The 26,930-nt window shown below is 47.2% G+C and overlaps 1 protein-coding gene across 1 annotated transcript in view; it reads right to left on the reverse strand.

Moving 5' to 3' along the window:
* The window catches only part of TRMT6 (tRNA methyltransferase 6 non-catalytic subunit), a 99,692-nt gene extending 76,572 nt beyond the window's left edge, over positions 1–23,120 (reverse strand). Inside the window, exons 1-2 of the mRNA XM_082251243.1 lie at positions 22,958–23,120; positions 2,228–2,352 (exon numbers count right to left, since the gene is read on the reverse strand). Coding sequence (XP_082107369.1) covers positions 2,228–2,352; positions 22,958–23,058 — 226 coding nt within the window. The 5' untranslated portion in view covers positions 23,059–23,120. The remainder of the gene's footprint in view (positions 1–2,227; positions 2,353–22,957) is intronic.
* Positions 23,121–26,930: the final 3,810 nt, after the last annotated feature.

Consider the following 26,930-nt stretch of genomic DNA (forward strand, 5'->3'; position numbering starts at 1 on the left):
TGCTGAAACAGAGAGCAGCATCCAAGGAGGCATCACAGATAAACTGCAGGCCTTGGACCAGCTGGTCTGCCAGCTCAGCAAAGGCAGGGGGAGCTGTTCTCCCTCCAGGTCACGGCGTAAAAGCTTAGTCCACTCAGAGTTTGCGACACCAGGGCAATGGTGAATACCAGCCCTCAGTGCTAAACCAGCCAAAGTGTACATATTGTGGGCCACAGCCTCCGTCTTCCTGTCAGCCAGATCCTTAAAAGGCAGGGACTCTACAACCAGAATCATGGTTGCCTTGTTCAATCCAGAAACCGGAGGGTCCACCACTGGTAGAACACTCCACTACTTAATAGGGGGCTCCTCACAGGGGTATCTCCTAAAAAATCAGTTAGGGACCCCAAGGGGACACTTTGGTCGTCCCCAAACTTTAGCAACAATTTTGTCAAAACAGGCGGGGAAAGGAAACACCATTGTTTCTCTGGATGGCTTGTGAGTGCCACAGGGAACCTGCGCCTCCGTCGCAGCTGCAGCCGCGTTCTCCATTTTTAAGGTCTCACGCACAGATACAATCAGTACCTCCACCAGTGCCTTTTCGTGCACGGTTGAAGATGTGGAGGAATCATCCTTATCTGAGGATTTCGGGCACGTGGTCGCAGACCCAGCAGGGAGACTCACGTCCGCGGCGGTCAAATCAAATTCAGGATCTGATGAGACAGGCGAGGCAGGGGAAGGCGGAGGCGCTCGAAAGTCACCTCCACCTGGGACACAAAAGGACTCCAGGACCGCAGTCAGTGCATTGATGGATGGTTGGGACCCAGAGGGCCCCGCAGCCTCAGAGAGGGGATCAGGTGGGGAGATGTGCTCCAAAGACTACATGAGTAAGTAGGGAGAACCTCACAAAAAAGTAAAAAAACACTGCAAAGGGACAACCCCCACCGCACTGGCAGCACCAAGTGATCCTCAACAGAGACGGAGGACCCCCCCCAGACTCACCACCCAGCAGAAACAGGCACCTGCAGCCACCAGGATAATCTGCACTCCACGTGCAGCGATTTGGAAGTAAAAAGATCCAGGAGTCAGCACCAGGGGATGCGGAGGGGCTCCCACCGCCAAAATCGCTGCCCTAAGGGCTCCACAGTCATGGCCGCCCCTATTTCCAAAGGCAAACCGCAGCAAAATGGCCGCCGGACTACACAAAAATGGCGGCCGTGCATTAAGCACACAGTCTACAGCAAAATGGCAGACCCGCGCAGCACTATGCGGCTCCCAGGAGGGATCCCTAGGCCTCAAGGACAGGCCCAGGCAGGACAGGGGAGGGCCTTGACAGGAGCCCCCACCAGGTACAACCCCCCCCGCACAGCTGATCGTCCAGTTGCCGGCGGCGCACCCCCCCTCATCGCCAGCGCAGCGCCCTGTCCCCACCCCAGGTGATGGACCAGACCACCCACACAGCACCAGCATAAGTGGAGGGGAAGGAGGGGGCAGATGAAGGGGGGTGCCTGATGGGAAGGAGGGGAAGCCAGGGGTCCGACCTTCCCAAAGGAGGGGCCCATGTCCACTCCAAAACCCCCCAGGGGGGAGAGGAGGGACAGCTACTCACCATACCATGAACCAGGCGGGTACCGCTCAAGACAAAACCCCTCACCATCGCAATGGGGGGCTGTGGCCAGGAGGAAAGCTGCGACTTGGGCCGAGACCCGGCCGCGTGCGACCTCGCGAGGCGTTTAACTCAAGCCAGTTGCCGTCCTGTGGGGCTATGTCGCAGTCGACCTAGCGCAGAGCTGCAGTCTGCGTGCGCTTGCTGGCCAGACTGGGGTGACCTCTGGATCTAGATTACCCAACCCGTCGCCCAGTCCAGCAGTTGATTGTAGATCTCACAGGAAAAATTTCTATCCAAAAAGAAAAAACTGCCAGGACCAGAGATCCCAGCAAGGAACTAGGTCCTGACTCCTGACTAGGCAAAAAAAAAACTGCCTAGTGTCCTACTCCTGTAGGGGGCAATATAAGAGCTGTGTCCGTCAATGAACGAAAGAGTAACACCATATCATTTGGCTGCCGAATCTTCGGTACATCTCTAGTGTCTGGCCAGTTTACTGTTTGTGCCTATGCAGTGATAACGCTCCCAGCAAAAAAATCCTCGGCCACCACAGACGGACATGTGGGTACTAAGACCCACCCTCCTGTTTCCGCACATGTGCGTTACGTGGTCCACCAGAGCTTAAACTTAAGACATCAACTATACCTGCTGCTGCAGCTTCACTTCTCTTTGTTTGAAGATTTCCACCTCCAGTTATTTCAAACGTTGTGCCATAATGTTTGCCGATAGCGTTATCCAAATATATCCATTGCTTTTCAAATATTATTTTCCTGCAAATAAAAGAAAAAAAAAAATATTAACATTCTGTGGAAATTGCACTTAGGGGGCTAAGTAAAGCCAGGTGTCAGGGGGAGGAATAGTGCCCCGTCACTGGTGTCAGGGGGAGGAATAGTGCCCCGTCACTGGTGTCAGGGGGAGGAATAGTGCCCCGTCCCTGGTGTCAGGGGGAGGAATAGTGCCCCGTCCCTGGTGTCAGGGGGAGGAATAGTGCCCCGTCACTGGTGTCAGGGGGAGGAATAGTGCCAGAGTTCAGCAAATGGATAAGGAAATGAACCACAGTATATGAAAAAAGGAGGAATTTTGGACCAGATACAATATAGACCAAGAACTGGTATGGGTGCCCTGATTTCATGGGCCCCCAGGACAAGTTCCAGCTCCAGACAATATACCCTAGATTACCATTTTATGCAGAGATCTAAAAGAAATAAAAACCATAAACATAAAAGAATTATAAGGCATTACAGTATTATAATAGTATTCTGACAGCAAAAAAATAAAAACGCATGTTAATAAAGTGCAGAGATAAGAAATGAAAAAAGAGGAGAGTTGTGGGACTTTAAATGAGGCAGATTGGACATAAGATATTTTATTAATTGAATACATATAATAAAAAAATCACTGTTACATAAACATATACAGAGATACAGCACAGAGCAAATATAATAATGCATAATAAAACCAAAATTAATACAATATTTCTTGGACCAAAAATTGGAACACTCAAGAATATAATGGATACATCAACGCATAAATGCTCTCTGTGCTCATAATCTTTAAATATGACATGTTAAGATAAAACATTGGAGTAATTGTAGGCTCTACGTGTTTCGTGGACCTCTGTCCATTCATCAGGAGCTTAAAAATATGTCTAAAAAATGGAGATATGGGTTATGTTGGTGTATTAATATGAAAAAAGAAAATAGATGGTATTATGGAATATATAGAGATAGACGCTACCTTAAACAGTGTCCCACATCTCTCCTCTTTTTACACATATATACATAGGGATGGAGGTAACTGGACATTCATGAGTTGGCAAACCATGCACAAAATTCCTCTTTTCTGATAAGAAATGAAAAGTCATCTTACTGCTGATTTCCGCCCCATGGAAGCTATAAAGTGGAAATCTACAAGTGCAAGGATGACTTTTAGGGATCTTGCACATGGGGGCGTCTATCTGTGCTGCGTTCCTTTGACTGGCGCCAACACCATAGCAACCAATGACATTCTAGGGCCAGGAAGCACAGCATCATTTGTTGCTATGACAGCCAGCTCATCTGTACCATGGCAATGCATGACGCTGATCAAGGGCAGGCAGCATTTAGGGCTAAAACCCACAGCGTCATTTGTCGCTATGGTGGTGACGGTTTGCACCATGGCAGTGCATGACTCTGATCCAGAGCAGGTGCCATTTAGAGCTAGGACACACATCGTCATTTGTTACTATAGTGGTGACGGCCAGCTCGTATGCACCATGGCAATGCATGAGTCTGAATCAGGACAGGCGGCATGTAGGACCAGGACGCATATCTTCATTTGTTGCTATGGTAGCGACGCCCAACTTGCCTGCACCATGGCAATGCAGGACTAATCCCGGGCAGGAGGCATTTAAGGCCAGGATGCATATGGTCATTTGTTGCTTTGGTGGCCAAGACCAGCTTGTCTGCACTATGGCAATGCATGACTGATCCAGGGCAGGGGCCATTTAGGACCAGGATGTATATCTTCATTTGTTGCTATGGTAGCAACGCCCAACTCGCCTGCACCATTGCAATGCAGGATGGATCCAGGGCAGGCCGCATTTAGAACCAGGACACACAGTGTCATTTGTTGCTATGGTGACAAAGGCCAGCTCATCTTCATTATAGCAATGTGTGACTGATCCAGGGCAGGAGGCATTTAGGGCCAGGATGCATATGGTCATTTGTTGCTATGGTGGAGAAGGCCAGCTTGTCTGCATTACAGCAATGCGTGACTGATCCAGAGCAGGAGGCATTTAGGGCCAGGATGCATATGGTCATTTGTTGCTATGGCCAGCTCGCCTGCACCATGGCAATGCATGACTCTGATCGAGGGCAGGCGTCATTTAGGGCCGAAGTCTGCCTCTTCCAGACCCCACGTCCTCTGCCGCCCTGCTGCAAACAAAAAGGTAGGGCTCCGATGTGGAGGGGGTAACCTCTAACATAAAAGGGGGGCTTCTAATGTGAAGTCAAGTTAATCAAGGTGGTTGAGTGCATTGCCCCAGGCTAAGTTTCCATTGATAAATAAATAACATTTACTATTTTTAGACTGGGGTGACTTGCAATGTAAAAGGTGCTACAACTTTAAAAAGGTTTGAGTATTATTGGATTTAAAAATCGAAGATATTCTGCGAGTATATGACCAGTAAAGTACATACCCATAAAATGGCTGTAGGTGTTTTTCCATGGTGCCCTTTTTATTTTCTACTTTTGAATAGGTAATATAGTCTGTAGGAAAGGTACTAACCATATACTAGCCTTCCCTGGCGGCTCCAGGACTAATAAGCATCCCCAGGAGACGGAGAATGACAACTCTGGATTGTCGCACTCGCAGATGGGTTCTGCCACCTTCCAGATTCCCTTTATTAGAAGGCGGCAGAAAAATCACAGCCTTTCCTTCAGGCGCTATAACTGGAACGTGACCTAATAACGCGCCACAGATCAGTTTTAATTTTAATAAATGGAGACGTAGGTCGTTATCAAGCAGATGCCATGTGGAGGAGGCTCGCAGAAAATGCAGCTCTTGTGGCAGATTCAGCAATGACATCATCCATTAAAAATAGGTTTTTGCCTTCAGGCGACAGCTCTGGAGAAATAAACTTGGAAGAGATGAACATCAGCGCAGTGCCTGGCTTTTCTAGAAGTTTACTCAATTAGCCATTAATTTGTCTACCTGGAAACCCCGACCAGTCTGTGCCAAACATAAAAAAAAGCAGAGTTCTGTAATCATGTATATATCATTAAAGCGGAACCCCACTCAATCAATCAATAGTGCCTATTTATGATCCTTATACGGCTAGATTTAGTTAATAAATGGAAAATTATATTATATTTATGGGATTTAAACTTTTATGAGCAGTAAAAAAAAAAAAAAAAGCTTTAGGCTCCTTTCACACGGCCGCTCCGTGTGAAAGGTCCGCTGCAGGACTTTTTTTTTTTTCCACGGAGCGGATGACATTTGTGTCATCCGCTCCGTGTGCCCGCATATCATCCCATCCGTTTGCGGATGATATGCGGACCTAATGTAAGTATATGGCACTGCGGATGTCAGCGGATGACACTGCTGACATCCGATTTTCCTTCCTTTCCGATTTTACACGGATGGAAAAATGGGTTTCTGTTCCGTTCCAAAAAACGGAACAGAACTGAAAGGAGGAAAATCGGATGTCAGCGGATGGTATTCCGCTGACATCCGCAGTGCCATTCACTTACATTGATGTCCGCAAATCATCCGCAAAAAAATAGGATGATTTGCGGACACACGGAAAGCAGCGGAGCGGCCGTGTGAAAGGACCCTTACAATGAGCCCAAACTGACCTACAGAGCTGCAGATGCTGTGGGGTAATTCTTTCTTAAAGTTCACAGCAGAAGTTCTAATATAGTTTCTCTTACATCAGGAAGATGGCAGCCTGCTGGCCTGGTAATTTAACCACTTCTGGACCAGAAGGATTTGCCCCCTTAATGACCAGGCAATTTTTTGCGATTCGGCACTGCCTTACTTTAACGGACAATTGCGCGGTCCTGCGTCGCTGTACATAAAAAAAATTGGTATCCTTTTTTTCCCACAAATAGAAATTTCTTTTGGTGGTATTTGATCACCTCTGCGATTTTTATCTTTTGCGCTATAAACAAAAACAAAAAAAACAAAAAAAAATAACTATATTTTTCACATTCTGCTATACAACATTCCTCGTGTACTTTTTTGAGCATTGGGCGTTTTGCTCACAGCGTCAAAACGCTCAGATGTGAACAGGGGCCATTGAAATGAATAGGATTTGTCTTGTTGGGCGTTTTGAGAGCTGATCCTAGAGCAGAAAAACTCCCCAAAAACGCCCCAAAACGCTTACATGTGAACGGAGCCGAAGGGTCAGCTGTGTTTACAATAGCTGACCGTCCTCTCTCAGCAGGGAACGATTGTGGGTGCCCGGCAGCAATTGGAGTCGCCGCTGCCGAGTGGGTGCGGGAGCGTGCCGGCGCGCGCTTGCCCCCTAGCTGCAGGCGCGTGACCAACGTACAGTTACGTCAGTTCACGCAGGAGGGGCTGCCTGACGCAGTAAATCTGCGGCGGGCGGTCCTTAAGTGGTTAAACATATAAGAGATGTTTGGGTTTTTTTTTTTTTTTCCACACTCATACTAACCTAGGTGGATGCTGCATCTATCCCCTGTCGGCTCTAACACTGAGAAACGAGCGATCAAACACCGCCGATCACTCAGTTTTCACAGCTCCCCGAGCAGAGAGCTGATGACTGTCAGTCACCGCTGTCTGTTCTGTCCCCAACCTCCAGGGTCACTGGAGCGCTGGGCTGTGGAGGGGGTAGGAGCGGCCGGCTCAGCCTCTCAGCAGCTCATTGAAAAGCTGAGCTAGGTGTCGGTCCAGGCATGTGGGCGGTCCCTGACTCTATTATCACAATCTTGCCTGAGCCTGGTCTAGCTCAATGACGTCTGCCGACAGCAGACATTGGCCCGTTGTCTGCTGAAAACGGGTCACAGGAATGCAGAACGAACTGTGATCAACAGGAGGAATACAGCCAAATGAGCTTTGCTGTACTACTCCATCTATTTTTAATCCTTATGTCGCTAGCATTAGTAAATAAATAGGAAGGTATATTAGATTTACTTGTTTTAAACTTTTTTTTATTTAAATTTACTTCCTGGTTTCTGGCCTAACCAAAATATGTCATACATCCCAGGAGTCTTTGGGAGGGGAGGGGCTTTCTCAGCTAGGCACACCCTCTGGCACACATTCCTGAGTTAAAGGCAGATGGATTCCAGGAAGTACATGCTATATGAATCATCTGCCCTTACTCAAGATGGCAGCAGCTAGAAATGGTGGGAGGGTGATTTTCAAAGTTAATTCCCAGCACAATAAAGAATGGAGACATTGATGGATGGGGGAGTTTGCTTTAACAGTAAATGATATAGCATTTTTGGTGCACAGATACAGTCAATATCCTGGTATCTTTTTTTTTTTTTTTCAGGAGGCGAGTAAAAGTGATCTGCATAGCCACTCGAACACTTTTACAGGGGGGGAAAGGGTGTCCTTCCCCTCCCACATCAGGCCCTTTGGGGAGCCCTGTACTGATGTGACCACTCAGAGGGCATGCACTGTGAAGAGTGCAAGGAACACAAGTTCCTTCTTCTCTTCTGGGACGTTGCAACCCGGGAAGCAACGAGGATGTCGTCACTTCTGGTTTTAGATTGGTGGTTTACAAGCCGTTTCCGACTTTTTAAGCAGCCAAACTAAATCAGATGTTTTGAAGTCCACAGGAGAGATATGGGGCCTCATAGACCCCAGATCTCTCCTGTAAAAGTCCATGCAATCACAAGGGATGTTGTACATCCCTTGTAAAAGCAATAACGTTAAAAAAAAAAAAAAAAAGGTAAAATGTAAAAATAAATTTAATAATAAAGAAGTATTAAGGCCCCCCCCCCCTCCGTATTCACACGCAAATGCACACAAAGGTCCTGCACATATATGTAAACAGAGATCGCAACACACGTGAGGTATTGCCATGAACGTCAGAGTAAAAGCAATAATTCTAGTGCCAGACCTTCCGTGTAACTCTCAATTGGGAACCCATAAAGGCTTTAAATGTCTCGCTTATGGACGGGGTGGATTTAATTTGAATCAAGTCGATTTAAATCATTATTTTTGAAGAGCAACTGTCATCTCTGTCCCACAGTGGATGGTCCTCTAACCCGCTGTTGACTAACCAACAGTTCTATTCACTTTAACCACTTGAGCCCCGGAAGATTTTACCCCCTTCCTGACCAGGGGGTATTTTGCGATTCGGCACTGCGTGATTTTAACGGACAATTGCGCGGTCGTGCGACGCTGTACCTAAACGAATTTGACGTCCTTTTTTTCCCCACAAACAGAGCTTTTTTTTGGTGGTATTTGATCACCTGTGCGATTTTTTGATCACGCGCTATAAACAAAAAAAGAGCGTCAATTTTGCAAAAACAACAATATTTTTCACATTTTTTTATATGAAATTCCCCCCAAAAAAAAAGTAAAAATCAAAATTTTTTAAAATTTTCGGCCAATTTGTTTTATGCTACATATGTTTGGTAAAAAAAAAAAAAAAAAAAAAAAAAAAAAAAAAAAAAAAAAAAAAAATCGCAAAAAGCGTATTTAGATTGGTTTGCGCAAAAGTTATCGCGTTTACTAACAAAGGGAAAGATTTTTGTCATTTTTGTTGTTTTTTTTTTTTTAACGCGTAATGGCGGCGATCTGCGATTTTTTTGCGGTACTGCGACATTGGGGCGGACAGATCGGACCCTTGACTGACATTTGTGACACTTTTGGGGTTACCAGTGACATTTCTACAGTAATCAGTGCTATACATATGCACTGTTACTGTAAAAATACACTGGTTGTGAAGGGGTTAACTTTATTTGGAAGGGAGGGGCTGTGTGTATCCCTAGGGGCGTGCTTTCTACTGTGATTGGCTGTGGCTTGAGCTGTAAGGACACTGATCAACGGATCTACATACTAGATCCGTTTTATCAGTGTCTTTACAGCAAGGAGAATGACAGGTGGCTTGTTTACACAAGCTGCCTGACATTCTCCCTCTCCCCCGCCGAGTGACCGGCGGACATCGGGTCCGCTGGTCACACGCGCGGGGGGGGGGGGTCCGTGACCACGCGGGAGCACGCCTCCGGGGGCGCGCGCTCGCTCCCTAGACCCTCACAAGCTAGTGACGTAGCCCTACGTCACTTTGCCTGTGAGGGGCTGACTGCCGACGTAGATCGGCGTTAGGCAGTCGGCAAGTGGTTAATGGGGCGGCTGGTAAAGCGGCAGTGACACAACAAGGTAAGGGACATGGCGGCAGCAGGTGAGTGAATGCCCACTAACAGGTGCTGCCATGATGGATCTGAAATGACAGGTGCTATTTAAATGTAAGGATTCATTCTTGCTGGTAGTTAGTGTGAAATTGTGTGAATGCATCAATGCAGTAGGGATCAACCGATTATCTGCAAAGCGGATATATATCGGGGGCCGATATGCACTTTCCCCGATATATCAGAATCGGCCACCAAGGTGGCCAATATTACCGGTATTTCAGAAAGTGCTGTACTGGAGTGATGCCTGCAGCTAGAGGCATCACTCTGGTACCGGCGTCCATAGCTGACGGTCGGCTGTCTTGTAATGACAACCGATGTGGCTGAGAAGCCGGTCGGCTGTTACAAGGAGCGGGAGGGGACATCCCCCCCCCCTCCCGCGGCTCACCCGGGTCTCCCGTCCCACTGGGAACAACATCGTCTGAGGAGGACCAGAGGAAGAAGAGCCGAGCGCAAAAGAGCAGAGTGGGAGAAGAGCAGAAGAGCGGAGAAGACCTGATGAAGATTTTTAATAAACTTTCCAAAACGTCTCCTGTCGTTATTTACATACATTGCCTTTTATGGGGTGAATGGGTAGGGGTACAGTCAGTGTACCCCATACCCATTCACATAGGGAGGGGGTCCGGGATCTTGGGGGACCCCCTTTTTAAAGGGGGCTTCCAGATACCGAGAAGCCCCCTGCCCGCAGACCCCCACAACCACCGGCCAGGGTTGTGGGGATGAGGCCCTTGTCCTCATCAACATGGGGGCAAGGTGCTTTGGGGTGCAGAGCTCCCTCTGCCCCAGAGCACCAACACCCCCCCCATGTTGAGGGTATGTGGCCTGGTATGGTCTGGGGGGGGGGTGGGGCCGCTTGCTCGTTCCCTCCCCCTTCCTGCCCTACCAGGCTGCATGCTTGGATAAGGATTTGGTATGGATTTTGGGGGGAGACCCCACCCCGTTTTTTCGGCGTGGGGCTACCCTCAAATTCCATACCAGACCCGAAGGGCCTGGTTTGGAACCTGGGGGGGGGACCCCCCACTCAGTTTTTATTCCCATTTTGGCATGGAGTTCCCCCTCAAGATTCTCACAGCGCAAGTCGCACCGCAATTCACTTGCGATGTTGCGATGCGCCCTCCATTCAAATCAATAGGCTCCCATAGGGAACCATTGATTTTGAATGGAGGCAGAAAAAATGCTGCTAAAAGCGACGTGGCCAAACGTGCAATAACGCCAATGGAAAAAGCTACTGAAAGCACGTTTAACAGCTGCTTTTTCATGGCGTCAGAACTAACTTTGCAGCACGTTTTTTCTAACGCCCCGTGTGCATGAGGCCTTAGAGATCACAATCTGGCATTTCCACAATTCATGTTAACCACTTCCATACCGAGTCATGTAAAATGACGTCGGCAAAGTGGTTGTCTAGATCCGGGCCGCCGTCATATGACGTCGGCCCGTTCTAGCTGCTACTGCGCGCCCCCGGCGGCGCGCAGCGGCGCGATCAGGGATGAGGCTCGTCCCTCGGACATAGCCCATCACTGATCAAGGTAAACAGCCAATAGAAATTGGCTGTTTACCACGTGATCAGCTGTGTCAATCACAGCCGATCACATGAGCGGCTCCAGCACGAGCCGCTCGTTCTCTCTGCAATGCGCGCCCCCGGGGGCGCGCAGAGCAGCGATCGGGGACGAGGCTCGTCCCTTGGACAGAGTCGATCCCCGATCTAGGTAAAGAGCCAATGAAATTGGCTCTTTACCACGTGACCGGCTGTGTCCAATCACAGCCGGTCACAAATGTCAACAGAGAACACGGTAACTAGCTGTCACCGTGTTCTCCTCCTCACACACTGATCCTGTGTGAGGAGGAGATTGTGGTAACAGCTAGTTACCAACTACAGTGCACCCTAAACACACTGATTGCCCCCCCCCCCCAATAAAGAGCACCTGTCACTAGCCCATCAAAGTACCCGAGTACCTGTCATCGGGTACTCTGATGACGGGTACTCTGATGACGGGTACTCGGGTACTCTGATGACGGGTACTCGGGTACTCTGATGACGGGTACTCGGGTACTCTGATGACGGGTACTCGGGTACTCTGATGACGGGTACTCGGGTACTCTGATGACGGGTACTCGGGTACTCTGATGACGGGTACTCGGGTACTCTGATGACGGGTACTCGGGTACTCTGAGTACCTGTCAACGGAGTACCCGTCATCAGAGTACCTGAGTACCTGTCACCTACCCATCAGAGTACCCGAGTACCTTCCACCTGCTCATCAGAGTACCTGACGCCTGAAGTACCCAAGTACTTGCCGCCTGCTCATCAGTACCCATCACTACTAATCAGTACTCATCAGTACCTATCACGTATCAGTACTGATCATCAGTACCCATCAGTACAGTATCACCTATCAGTCAGTGAGTACTACTCATCAGTACCTATCACCTGCCTGTCACCTGCCCATCAGAGTACCTGAGTACCTGTCACCTGCCTATCGGAGTACCCGAGTACCTGCCACCTGCTCATCAGTACCAGAGTACCTGTCACCTGCCCAACAAAGTACCCGAGTACCTGTCACCCTTCATACAGCCACCATGTCCAAGTCCAAAAAGGTTTATATACGTCGTCCGTTTAAACCTAAATACCGGTGTTATGGCAGCAGATAGCTGCCATAACCCTGGTATTTTTTTAAACGGTGGACGGTTGGCTTTCCGATAAGGGTGGTCCCAGCGGCGGATTCGCCGTGGGATCATCCTTCCGGGATGGCGGAAGAGGCGCCCCCCCCCCTCCCGACGCGTTCCGGTCCTTTTCCCCGCTTACCGGACCCGCCGGCAGCGGGGAAAACGATCCGGTCCCGAATCCTCACAGACAGGATGTCGAGTGAGGGCAAGCTTGCCCTCACTTGACTCTATGGTCTTGGAGGACCGGAGCTACGGAAAATGTTGTTGCCTAGCAAACGGTTTAAAGGTCCTTTTTTTTTTTTTTTTTCATTTTATATTATAATTATTTTATTTTTTTTTTTTTTTCTATCTTTTAGTGTACTTGTGAGATCTGAGGACTTTTTGACCCCAGATCTCACAAAAAAGAGGTCCTGTCGTGCCTATTTCTATTACGAGGAATATTTACATTTCTTTTAATAGAAATAAAAATGATCAATTTTTTTTTTTTTTTAAACGGTGTAAAAATAAAAAATAAAATAAATAGTAAAAAAAAAAAAAAAAAAATTAAAGCGCCCTGTCCCCGTTAGCTCGCGCGCAGAAGCGAATGCATACAGAAACCCCGCCCACATATGTAAACGGTGTTCAAACCACACATGTGAGGTATCGCCGCGATCGTTAGAGCAAGGGGAATAATTTGAGCCCTAGACCTCCTCTATAACTCAAAGATGGCAACCTGTAGAAATTTTTAAATTGTCGCCTATGGGGATTTTTAAGTACCAAAGTTTGTCACCATTCCGTGAGCGTGCGCAATTTTCAAACATGACATGTTGGGTATCTATTTACTCGGCTTAACATTATCTTTCACATTATGGGAAAAAATTGGGCTAACTTTACTGGTTTCTTATTTTTGAATTAAAAAAAGTGAATTTTTTCCAAAAAAATTGCGTTTGGAAGACCGCTACGCAAATACGGTGTGATAAAAAATATTGCAATAATCTCCATTTTATTCTCCAGGGTCTCTGCTAAAAAAAAATATATAATGTTTGGGGGTTCTAAGCAGTTTTCTAGCAAAACAACTGATTTTAGCTTGTAAACACCAAATGTCAAAAATAGGCCTAGGCAAGTGGCTAGGATGCATGATGATGCTCCTTGGATGTTCGGCCCCTCTATATGGCTAGGCTGTGAAAAAGTCTCACACATGTGGTATTGCCATACTCAGGAGGAGTGGCAGAATGTATTTTGGGGTGTCATTTTTGCTGTGTACATGCTATGTGTTAGGAATATCCTATAAATTGACAACTTTGTGTAAAAAAAAAAAAAAAGTTTTCATTTTTTTCCCACATTTTCCAAAAACCTGTGGAAAAAAATGATATGTTCAAATGACCCATTATGCCTCATAGAATATATGTTGGAGTGTTTGCATTCCAAAATGGGGTCATTTTGTGGACTTTTCCATTGTATTGGTGCTCTAGGGCCTTGAAAAGTGTGATAGGTAGTAAGAAAGTTTTATGTGTATTTATGCTCCTAGAACGCCTGAATGTGCTTCTTGGACGTGGAGTCTCTTTTTGTGGCCAGGCTGTGTAAAAGTCTCACACATGTGGTATCGCCATACTCGGAAGGAGTAGCAGAATGTATTTTTGGGTGTAATTTTTGCTGTGTACATGCTATGTGTTAGAAATAGCTTATAAATTGACAACTTTGTGGGAAAAAAAAGAAAAAAAAAAATAATTTTTTCTTCATTTTCCCAAGAATTGTGGGAAAAAATTACAACTTCAAAAAACTCACCATGCCTCTTACTAAATACCTTGGACTGTCTACTTTACAAAAAGGGGTCATTTGGTCGGTATTTGTACTGTCCTGACATTTCAGGGCCTCAAGAAAGGAGATAGGCAGTCAGTACATCTGGTGTGATCAATTTTCAGTAATTGGTACCATAGCTTCTAGACTCAATAACTTTCACACATACTAAATAATATACACTAATTTGGGTTAATTTTACCAGAGACATGTAGCAGTATACATTTTGGCCCAAATGTATGAAGAAAAATTTATTTTTTGCAAAATTTCATAATTGAAACTAAAAAAAAGTGGTTTTTTTTCAAAATTTTTGCTCTTTTTTTGCATATATCACGAAAAAAAAAAACCCCAGTTGTGATCAAATACCACCAAAAGAAAGCTCTATTTGTGTGAAAAAAATGATAAAAATTTTGTTTGGTTATAGTGTAGCATGACTGAGCAATTGTCATTCAAAGTGTGAGAGTGCTGAAAGCTGAAAATTGGTCTGGGCAGGAAGGGTGTCTAACTGCTCTGTATGGAAGCGGTTAAACAAGCGCAAAGCCGATCCCTGCCCAGAGCTGCAAAAAAAAAAAAAAAGGGCAACCAACAAAGTTTATTACAACATTGAGATAAAAAGAAACATTGTATCATTTGGTTCTTTTAGATCAAAGCGATGAACTTTGGTCTGTAAATGAGGCCAGATTAACCACTTAAAGACTAAGCCTTTTTCTGACACTTGTTGCTTACAAGTTAAAATCAGTATTTTTTGCTAGAAAATTACTTAGAACCCCCAAACATATACATTATATATATATATATATTGTTCTAGCAGAGACCCTAGAGAATAAAATGGCGGTTCCTTAAATATTTTATGTCACACTATTTGCGCAGCGTTCTTTCAAAAGCAATTTTTTGGGAAAAAAATAAACTTTTTGACTATTGAATTAAAAAAAATAAAAAAAAACAGTAATGTTAGCCCCAAAAAATGGGGGGAAGGTGAAAAAAAAAAAAAAATTAGATTTTTAAATTATTTTTTTGGGAATGTTATATAGCAGAATGTGAAAAATATTGCTTTTTTTCAGAATTGATGCTCTTTTTTTGTTTACAGCACAAAAAAACTAAAAAAAATCGCAGAGGTGATCAAATACCACCAAAATAAATCTCTATTTGTGGGGAAAAAAGGACATCAATTTTATATGGGTACAGCATTGCGCAACCGCGCAATTGTCCGTTAAAATAATGCAGTGCCGAATTGCAAAAAAATGGCCAGGTCATTAAGGGGGCAAATCCTTCAGTTCCAGAAGTGGTTAAAGGAGAAGTACAGTCAAAGCTGTGGATCACAGGAGAGTAGTTTGTTCTGCAATCCTGTGACCCGTTTTCAGCAGACAGCGGGCTGCAGCCCGCTATCGGCTGATGTCACAGAGCCGGTTCAGGCTCGGGCAAGATCGTGCCAATGAAGTCGGGATCCGCCCACATGCCTGGACTGGCACAAAGCTCAGCCTCTCAGCGAGCCACTGAGAGTCTGACCTGGCCACTCCCCACCCCCTCCACAGCCCAGCACTCCAGTGAGCGAAGGGGGGCAGAGCAGAGAGCCGATGACTGACAGTCACCAGCTCTCTGCTCACGGAGCACTGAGAACCGAGCGATTGGTGGTGCTTGATTCTCCGTGTTGGAGCCGGCAAGGGACAGGTCCATATAGGCAAGTATGATTTTGCAAAAGAAATAAATAAATAAAAAATATTATAACTAAAGGCAATTATTTTTTTCGTTTTGGATAGAGTGGAGAGGGATTAGAACCCCTGTCAGTTTTTATTGCTGTCCGTGTCGTTGTTAGGGAGATTCCCCCTCTCTATTTGTCCTGTTTAATATTATCATTGACACTGAAAGAAAATCGTGCTCAAGCCCCCAAATTTTCTGCCTGTTTATTATGTATTCGGTCTGACCAGACTATCGAGGTTGAGCAACCCTCCCCACCCCCCACACACACCTGTACTCAATCAGTGTCCACCATCAAGTGGATATAGGAGGAGTCCCCTGTAGTGCATTTGCACATTTTTCCCAGCAAGGAGTATTATCTCCAAGGGTTAGAAAGGCTGGATTCATCTCTTTTTCATGGATAGTGTAGGACCCACTGATAATGGGGTACTTTGACGCAGTAGTGGGCTTGAGCACGATATGGCCATATGGTGGGACCAAACCCCCATTTTTATTTATGGACTCTCTTCAGATTTGGTAGTAATTTCTTTTGCATTTGCGCGCTATTCTTTTTTAATATACATGTCTTTTGGATCATAGCTGCAGCAGCTTTGGAAATACATGGGTATGCTCCCCCAAATTTTTTGCCTGTTTATTATATATATATATATATATATATATATATATATATATATATATATATATATATATATATATATATATATATATATATATATTTTTTTTTTTTTCTTTTTTTTTCAGAGACCCTATAGAATAAAATGGAGATCGTTGCAATATTTTTTATCACGCCGTATTTGCACAGTGGTCTTGGAAGAAAAAAAATCACTTCTTTGAATTAAAAAATAAGAAAACAGTAAAGCTAGCCCAATGTTTTTCTATATTGTGAAAGATAATGCTACGCCAAGTAAATAGATACCCAACATGTCATGCTTAAAAATTACGAACGCTCGCCAAATGGCGACAAACTTTGGCAGTTAAAAATCGCATAGGCGACACTTTAAAAATGTCTTGCTCTTGCTCTAACGATTGTGGCGATACCTCACATGTGGGCGGAACACCGTTTACATATATGGGCGGGACTTCCAAATGCGTTCGCTTCTGCGTGTGAGCTAACGGGGATAGGGCGCTTTAATCCCCCCCCCTATTTATTTTATTTATTATTTTTGATTTTTATACAGTTTAAAAAAAAAAATGTGATAATTTTTATTCCTATTACAAGGAATTGTAATAGAAATAGCCATGACAGGACCTCTTTATTAAGAGATCTGGGGTCAAAAAGTCCTCAGATCTCACAAGGACATAGAGTCGAGTGGGTGCCATCTTGCCCTCACTGGACTTCCTGTCTGTGTGGAGAGAGGACCGGTGTAACGTCAAAAAACCATACCCTGTGGAGAAACCATACCGTCGTCACTTCCGGTCCGAAACAGCTGAGCAGCGCAGCAGTGCGCATGCTCAGAGCCCCGGATACGTAAATGAACATGAAAGAATTTGACAAGTGCGCATGCTCGGTGGGCATGAAATTCTCACGGCACTGTCTCTAATATTATACTTGCGGCGGGTACATTAAAACACTTCGGCTGCAACATCAATCATCTCCTCTGCTATCGCTGTAACTTCCCTCATCTCCGGTAATAAATATAAAAGCGGCGGCGGGAGTATGAGATGTAAATGTGACGGCGATCGCGGCTCCGTGATCCGCTTTTAGGCTCCGTTCACATGTGAGCGTATGGATCGCGGGCAGAACCGCCGCGGTTCCGCCCGCGATCCGGAGATTTATTGCAAATCGCGGGACGCCTAGTGTTGCCCGTTGATTTGCAATAGCCCCCCAAACGCCGAGCGATGTTGCCGCGATTTCCGCCTGCCGAATCGCGGCAACATCGCGCAAACAAAATCGCGGGACGCAATACGCTCCAAAGAAGTACAAGAGCTTCTTTGGAGCGTATTGCGTCCCGCGATTTTGTTTGCGCGATGTTGCCGCGATTCGGCAGGCGGAAATCGCGGCAACATCGCTCGGCGTTTGGGGGGCTATTGCAAATCAACGGGCAACGCTAGGCGTCCCGCGATTTGCAATAATCTCTGGATCGCGGGCGGAACCGCGGCGGTTCTGCCCGCGGCGGTTCTGCCCGCGATCCAAACGCTGACATGTGAATGCAGCCTTATATTTATTACCGGAGATGAGGGCAGTGACAGGGCGAAGAGCGGAGATGATTTATGTTGCAGAGGAGCTGTTTTAATGTAAGCGCCGCAAGTTTAACTACCGTGAGAAATCCATACCCTCCGTAGCTGAACCGGAAGTGACGAGGGTATGGTTTTCTCACGGGTATGGTTTTTTCACGGAACACCGGTGTTCCGTGAGAAATGCCTACCCTCATCACTTCCTGTCAGGAACAGCTGAGCAGCGCAGCAGTGCGCATGCTCAAAGCTCCGGATACGTAATGGAACAGGTGAGGAGCTGACTAGTGCGCATGCTCGGAGGGTATGAAATGATCACGGCAGTGTGTGTAACGCGGCGGTTACATTAAAACAGCTGGGCTGCAATACGAGTCATCTCCGCTCCTATCTCCTCCTGGCACTTCCCTGATCTCGGCAAGTAAATCCAAAAGCGGCTCTCGGCTCTGTGATTTATCTTTTCATACAGCCGCCGCCGCTTATATTTACTAGCCCAGATCAGGGAAGTGCCAGGGACAGGAGCGGAGATGACTCATATTGCAGCACAGCTGTTTTAATGTAACCGCCACGTTACACACACTGCCGTGATCATTTCATACCCTCCGTGCATGACGTAGGTGCACCGGAAGTGACGAGGGTAGGCATTTCTCACGGGTAGGTTTTTCCTCACGGAACACTGGATCATTTTCCCCGCTGTGGGCGGGTCCGGTAAGCAGGGGCAAATGACTGGGACGAGGTGGGAGGGGGCACCTCTTTCGCCGCACCATAAGGGTGATCCGGCGGTGAATCCGCCGCTGGGACCACCCTTACCTGAAAGCTGATCGCCCGCCGTTTTAAAAAAATACCGGGGTTATGGCAGCTATCCGCTGCCATAACCCCCGGTATTTAGCGTCAAAGTACCGACGTACAACTGCGGCGGGCGGTCGGTTAATTGAGTGGTTAATTTGCAGAGATTTCCTGTCATTTCAGGTTTGGGAATGGGACAGGAAGTGAAGATAAATCTCCCCAATGGGACACAGATAAACGTTACAGGGCACATCGCTGGACAGAGATGGGCTCAGGTAAATATTAGGGGGGATGAGGGAGGCTGCTGTACACAGAGGGCTTTTTCTTTTATACTAATGTATAGGGATAAAACAAACTTCTGCTTTTACAACTCCTTTAAATTATAACTAAAGTTTTGGATAGAGTGGAGAGGGATTAGAACCCCCGTCAGTTGTTACTGCTGTCTGTGTCCCCATTAGGGAGATTCACCCTTTCTATTTGTCCTGTTTATCATTGAAAGTGAATGAAAAATTTTGTGTTTTCCCCAGAACAGGAACAGAGGGGAAATCTTCCAATGAGGTCACTAGTTCTGGTGACCTGGGGGGAGGGAGTTCTCACTTCCTGTTGTGGATATTGGACAGGAAGTGAAGGGAAATCTCCCTAATAGGATACAGATGGGGGAAAAAAAACCGACAGGGCTCATAACCCTCCCTTACTCTATCCAAAATATATATAAAAAAAAAGGGTTGCCTATAGTTCTACTTTAACCAGTTCTGGACCTGAAGATTTTCCCCCTTAACCACTTTAGCCCCAGAGGATTGGCTGCTCAAAGACCAGGGCCTATTTTGCGATTCAGCACTGCGTGAATTTAATGGACAATTGCGCAGTCGTGCAACGCTGTACCCAAATGAAATTGACGTCATTTTTTTCCCACAGACAGAGCTTTCTTTTGGTGGTATTTGATCCCCTGTGCGATTTTTATTTTTTGCGCTATAAACAAAAAAAGAGCAACAATTTTGAAAAAAATAACATTTTTCACATTTTTTTTTATATGAAATTCTCAAAAAAAAAAAAAAAAAGTAAAAATCAAAATTTAACATTTTAGGCCAATTTGTTTTCGGCTACATATTTTTGGTAAAAAAAAAAAAAAAAAAAAAAATCGCAATAAGCGTATTTTGATTGGTTTGCGCAAAAGTTATTGCGTTTACTAACTACGGGAAAGATTTATGTCATTTTTATTGTTTTTTTTTTAACTAGTAATGGCGACGATTTGCGATTTTTTTTTGCGGGACTGCGACATTGCAGCGGACAGATCGGACCCCTGACATTTTTTACACTTTTGGGGGTACCAGTGACATTACTACAGTAATCAGTGCTATACATATGCACTGTTACTGTAAAAATGACACTGGCAGGGAAGGGGTTAACTTTATTGGTGATCAAGTGTGTCCCTAGGGGCGTGATTTTAACTGTCAGGGGGCGTGGCTAGTGACGTAACCACAGAGAAATGCGATCCTATACAGCAGGATCGCATAGCCTCTGTGCCTACTTCAGTGAGAATGACAGACGGCTGTGTTTACACCAGCCGTCTGTCTTTCTCCCTCCCCTTTTAGGCCAATTTGTATTCTACTACATATTTTTGGTTAAAAAAAAAAATCCCAATAAGTGTATTTTGATTGGTTTGCACAAAACTTATCACGTCTACTAACTAGGGGAAAGATTTATGTTATTTTTTACTAGTAATGGCGGCGATCTGCGATTTTTAGCGGGACTGCGACATTGCGGTGGACAGATCGGACCCCCGACTAACATTTTTTGACACTTTTTTTGGGGGGGGGGGGGGGGGGGCAGTGACATTACTACAGTAATCAGTGCTAAAAATATGCAGTTACTGTACTAATGACACTGGCAGGGAGGGGGTTAACAACAGGGGTGATCAAAGGGTTAAATGTATGCCTAGGGGATGTTTTCTAACTGTGGGGGGGGGCTTATGGAATCAACACAGGGACCTGTGTTCCCGAATAGGAGGAGCCCTGTGTTGATTGCTGACAGAACAGCGGTGTGCCGAGTCTACAACAGCAGACCGCCGTTCTGTCTCCACGGGGAGCAATTGCAGGTGCCAGACCCGCAGATCAGATTCCCCTGCAGCAAATGTGCGTGAGCCCCCCCCCCCCCCCCACCCGCGGTCCCGCAAAGCAAGGTACAGTTCTGTTTCGCAGGACAGAGCCGACCTGCCACAGTATATGTACTGCTGACGATCGGCAAGTGATTACCTAATGCCTGGAAAGGTTGGGTATAGAAAGATTTGTCAGTACTCCTGAACCATCCTAGGACAGCCGCTTCACTTCATCATCAGAAAGCTTCGTCTCTTGTGCAATTTCACCGCCAGCCCCGCGGATCTGCTTTCCTCCTGGAGAATGGGCACGCACGCCCCCCACGACTGCATTTCCGAAGCGCGGTGCGGGTACGGCGATTCACTGGAACCTGCTGCCGTACATCCGCGGCGGCTGGTCACTAAGTGGTTAAAGTATAATTAAAAGCAAAACTTTCTTTAAATTCTTTTTTGGGTAGAGTGGAGATGGATTAGAACCCCTGTGAGTTTTTATAGTGGTGTCCCTGTTAGGGAGATTCACCCTATTTGTCCTGTTTAACCATTTGCCGACTGCCTGACGACGATTTACGTCGGCAGTCAGCCCCTCACAGGCAAAGTGACGTAGGTCTACGTCAATAGCCTGTGAGGCTCTAGGGAGCGAGCGCGCACCGCCGGAGGCGCGCTCCCGCTCGGACACAGACCCCCCCGCGCGTGTGACCGGCGGACCCGATGTCCACCAGTCACTCGCAATCGTCGGTTACACCGGGAGAAAGGCAGGCGGCTAATGTAAACACAGCCACCTGTCATTCTCCCTTGTGTAACAGCAGAGATCATATGGTCCTGCTATGTAGGATCATAGATCTCTGCTGTTACACACACAGCCACATCCAATCACAGTTAGAAACACGCCCCTAGGGACACACTTAACCCCTCCTTCTCCAATAAAGTTAACCCCTTCCCTGCCAGTGTCATTTTTACAGTAACAGTGCATATGTATAGCAGTGATTACTGTAGTAATGTCACTGGTACCCCCAAAAGTGTCAAAAATGTCAATCAAGGGTCCCATCTGTCCGCCGCAATGTCGCAGTCCCGCAAAAAAAAAAAAAAAAAAAAATAGCAGATCGCCGCCATTACTCATTAAAAAAACAATAAAAATGACAGAAATCTTTCCCTTAGTTAGTAAACGCAATAACTTTTGCGCAAACCAATCAAAATACGCTTTTTGCGATTTTTTTTTTACCAAACATATGTAGCAGAAAACAAATTGGCCTAAAATGTTAAAAAATTTAGATTTTTACATTTTTTGGGGGGTAGGGGGGAATTTCATATAAAAAATTTGAAAAATATTGTTTTATTTGCAAAATTGTAACTTTTTTTGTTTATAGCGCATGATCAAAAAAAAAAAAAAAAAAAAAAAAAAAAAAAAAAAAAAAAAAAAAAATCGCACAGGCGTTTAAATACCACCAAAAGAAATCTCTGTTTGTGGGAAAAAAAAAGGACATCAATGTAATTTGGGTACATCGTCGCACGACCGCGCAATTGTCCGTTAAAGTGACGCAGTGCCAAATCGCAAAATATGGCCTGGTCAGGAAGGGGGTAAAATCTTCCGGTCTTAAAGCGGTTAAAAATACGCTCATTTTTTTGTCAAAGACATGTAGCTAAATACATTTTGGCCTAAATATATGACAAAAATTTAATATATTGGATATTTTTTTAACTGTCAAAGTAGAAAAATATTGTTATTTTTTCAAAATTGTTGCTTTTTTTTATTAATATCGCAAAAAATGAAAATTGCACAGGTGATCAAATACCACCAAAAGAAAGCTCTGTTTGTGGGGGGAAAAAAGGACGTAAATTTCGTTTGGGTACGGCGTCGCATGACCACAAAATTGTCAGTTAAATTCGCACAGTGCCGAATTGCAAAAAGTGGCCCTGACGTACAGCAGGAAAATCCTCCGGGGGTAAAGTGGTTAAATCTTTTTTTGGGTAGAGTGGAGATGGATTAGAACCCCTGGGAGTTTTTATAGTGGTGTCCCTGTTAGGGAGATTCACCCTATTTGTCCTGTTTAAAGTTATCACTGAGGGTGAAAGAAAACCCCCAAATTTTGTTGTCACCATAACAGGAACAGAAGAGAAATCTTCCAATGGGGACACCAATTCACTTCCTATTTTGTGTCTATGGGACAGGAAGGGAAATCTCCTCAGTGGGACACAGATGGCAAAACAAACCTGACAGGTGTGACCCTCCCTGACTGTATATATAAATAGGGGGGGGGGGTCTTCCCTTCAGCACCACGTTGATGTAATAGAATGTATGAATGCAGTGATCAGCCATCCATAGACACTCACTTCCTCCTCTGCACCGGCACCGCCTTGTACACGTCCTGCTTCTTCAGCACCACATAGTCCCCCTCCTGGATGAGCTGCCCTCCGGGGATTCCCTCCGCCATGCCGACTACTGACACCCCGATCTCTTCCTCCGACTTCCCAGCAGAACCCACGTGTGACTCACACACTCTACTTCCGGGGGGCGGGGCCTCCTGCCTCAGACCTGATGTACTCCGTCAGTAAGGCCTCGTTGCCTTGGCGACGGGCGACAACTCCCGGAAATGACGTCAGGAAGGCGCTAAACTAGAACTGAGGAAGCTGAGGGAGACGTAGAAGAGAGTTGTGAGGTAAATGAGTGCGCTGAGCTTCTAATGACATGACTTGTATCTGCTTTTCTTTCTCTTTTCTATTCCTCACTGCAGTTTTGCTGGTAAATATAGAAGGAAAGCTACAGGAAGGGGAGCTGAGAGGAGTTACAAGGCTCTTTAGGGTTCAGGAGACTATTCTCCTCTGTTTTGCTAGTCTGTGGAGTGGAGTGGTAAGGGCCCATTGTGTCCTGTATAATGTGTGACCCCGGGAGTAATTCATATATGTGGGGGGCTGGGGGCCATAACACATGGTTGCCAAAATTTTTCAAAAATATATAGGGACAATTTTTTTGTCTGTAGGCGGAGTATTATTTTATTTGGGGAGGGGCATTCATTTGTAGGCGTGGTCCAGCAGGTGGTAGCTTTGCGTGCTGCATTGAAAAATGGGTGTGGTTTCAAGTATGCCAAATAATGGGCGTGTGATTAAATAGAGTCTTAGATGACTGACATAGTGGAGAGTGTGGTAATATAGAGGGAAGGAGGGAGAGGGAGAGGAGAGAAGGGGGGGGAGAGAAGGGAAGGGGGGAGAGGGAGAGAAGGGGGGGGGAGAGAAGGGAAGGGGGGAGAGGGAGAGAAGGGAAGGGGGGAGAGGGAGAGAAGGGGGGGGGGGAGAGGGAGAGAAGGGGGGGGGAGAGGGAGAAAAGGGGGGGAGAGAAAGAAGGGGGGGGGGGGAGAGGGAGAAAAGGGGGGGAGAGAAAGAAGGGGGGGGGGGAGAGAGAGAAGGGGGGGGAGAGAAGGGGGAGAGAAGGGGGAGAGAGGGGGGGAGAGATAGAGAGAGAGAGAGAGAGAGAGAGAGAAAGAAGGGGGGGAGAGAGAGAGAAAGAAGGGGGGGAGAGAGAGAGAAAGAAGGGGGGGAGAGAGAGAGAAAGAAGGGGGGGAGAGAGAGAGAGAGAAGGGGGGGAGAGAGAGAGAGAAGGGGGGGAGAGAGAGAGAGAGAAGGGGGGGAGAGAGAGAGAGAGAAGGGGGGAGAGAGAGAGAGAGAAGGGGGGGAGAGAGAGAGAGAGAAGGGGGGGGAGAGAGAGAGAAGGGGGGAGAGAGAGAGAAGGGGGGGGAGAGAGAGAGAAGGGGGGGAGAGAGAGAGAAGGGGGGAGAGAGAGAGAAGGGGGGGGAGAGAGAGAAGGGGGGGAGAGAGAGAGAGAAGGGGGGGAGAGAGAGAGAGAGAAGGGGGGGAGAGAGAGAGAGAGAAGGGGGGGGAGAGAGAGAGAGAAGGGGGGGGGAGAGAGAGAGAGAAGGGGGGGGGAGAGAGAGAGAGAAGGGGGGGGGGAGAGAGAGAGAGAAGGGGGGGGGGAGAGAGAGAGAGAAGGGGGGGGGAGAGAGAGAGAGAAGGGGGGGGGAGAGAGAGAGAGAAGGGGAGAGAGAGAGAGAAGGGGGGGAGAGAGAGAGAGAAGGGGGGGAGAGAGAGAGAGAAGGGGGGAGAGAGAGAGAGAAGGGGGGGAGAGAGAGAGAGAAGGGGGGGAGAGAGAGAGAGAAGGGGGGGAGAGAGAGAGAGAGAAGGGGGGGAGAGAGAGAGAGAGAAGGGGGGGGAGAGAGAGAGAGAGAAGGGGGGGGAGAGAGAGAGAGAGAAGGGGGGGGAGAGAGAGAGAAGGGGGGGGAGAGAGAGAGAGAAGGGGGGGGAGAGAGAGAGAGAAGGGGGGGAGAGAGAGAGAGAAGGGGGGGGGAGAGAGAGAGAAGGGGGGGGGAGAGAGAGAGAGAAGGGGGGGAGAGAGAGAGAGAGAAGGGGGGGGGGAGAGAGAGAGAGAAGGGGGGGGGGAGAGAGAGAGAGAAGGGGGGGGGGAGAGAGAGAGAGAGAAGGGGGGGAGAGAGAGAGAGAGAGAAGGGGGGGGAGAGAGAGAGAGAGAAGGGGGGGGGAGAGAGAAGGGGGGGGGAGAGAGAGAAGGGGGGGAGAGAGAGAAGGGGGGGGAGAGAGAGAAGGGGGGGGAGAGAGAGAGAAGGGGGGGGAGAGAGAGAGAAGGGGGGGGGGGAGAGAGAGAAGGGGGGGGGGGGGGGAGAGAGAAGGGGGGGGGGAGAGAGAGAAGGGGGGGGGAGAGAGAGAGAAGGGGGGGGAGAGAGAGAAGGGGGGGGGGGGAGAGAGAGAGAAGGGGGGGAGAGAGAGAGAGAAGGGGGGGGAGAGAGAGAGAAGGGGGGGGGAGAGAGAGAGAAGGGGGGAGAGAAGGGGGGGGGAGAGAGAGAGAAAGAAAGGCCACAGACAAAGAAATGAAGTGCGGAATGGTAGAGTAGGGAAGGGGAGGCATCGTGCTGAACTTTCCCTTTTAGGTTAAGTTCCACTTTAAAGCGGAGTTGCACCCAAAAGTGGAACTTCCGCTTTAGGTGGTCCTGACCCCCTGACATGCCACATTTGGCATGTCATTTTTTTTGGGGGGGGGAGCGGGTACCTAGTTTTGACAGGTACCCGCTCCCACTTCCGCTCGGAGCGCCGCGGCGCCCTGAGCGGAAGTTCTCCTCTCCCCCTCCCTCCCTGCAATCTTCTGGGACATGTCAGAGGTCCCAGAAGATTGCCGGCCAATCACGGCGCGCAGCGCGACTCGCGCATGCGCAGTGGGTACCCGGCTGTGAAGCCGCAAACTGTCACAGCCGGGTGCCCACAGCAGTGATGCCGAGGGAGAGGATCGAGGCTTCGGGAGGCCGCATCGCTGGACCGTTGGACAGGTGAGTGAATGGCTGGAACTCCGCTTTAAACTGACTGTAGTGCATTTGTGCAAAACTGAAAACACACCTAAAAATGTATGTGTGAACCAGGCCTAAAGATTGTCTGGGCTTTTTTTTTCTGCATTTGAATCATTTGCAAAGGGTCACACAGGGACCGCCCACACAAAATATGTTCATTGTGACTAATTATAGGCAACTGCTTTTCAAAATGTACATGGGAGGAAAATACAGAAATGTAATTGAGGTTTTCCAGCGCTTACTAAACAAAGGACACAGAATCAGATGAAATATTTGCTGCCTCATTCTGTTTTCCCAGTTACACCATACATTGGAAGCATGCTGTGACTGCTGTCAGGAGGCAGAACTTAACCACTCCAATACTGGGCACTTTCACCTCCTTCCTGCCCAGGCCAATTCAGCTTTTAGCGCTGTTGCATTTTGAATGACAATTGCGCGGTCATGCAATGCTGTACCTAAACCAAATTTATGCCATTTTTCCCCCTACAAATAGAGCTTTCTTTTGGTGGTATTTGATCACCGCAAGGTTTTTTTCTTTTTTGCTACACAAATAAAAAAAGACTGATAAGTTTGAAAAAAAAAAAATAAGTTATAAAATTTTGTAAATACGTTTTTTCCTGTACTGATGAGCACTGATAAGGCCGCCTGACAAACACTGATGGGGTGGCACTAATATGCAGCACTGATAGGTGGCACTGATAGGCGGCACTGGTGGGTGGCACTGATAGATGGCAATCATGGGCAGCTCTGATGAGGAGGGCACTGAAAAGGTCCCTGAGCCCTGATTGCCATCCCAGGTGGCAATGGGTGGGAAATCCCTGGTGGCTCTAGTGGCACCCCCCCCCCCCCCAAGGGTCTGCACTGGTAATCAATCCCCTGACTACCAGCACAGACCCCCCCCCCCCATCCCCGTCTGGAGAGCCACCGATCGGCTCTCCTCTACTTGTGCCAGTCAGGCACGA

This window comes from Pelophylax lessonae, assembly GCF_965119305.1.
Source record: "Pelophylax lessonae genome assembly, chromosome: 3".
NCBI lineage: Eukaryota > Metazoa > Chordata > Amphibia > Anura > Ranidae > Pelophylax > Pelophylax lessonae.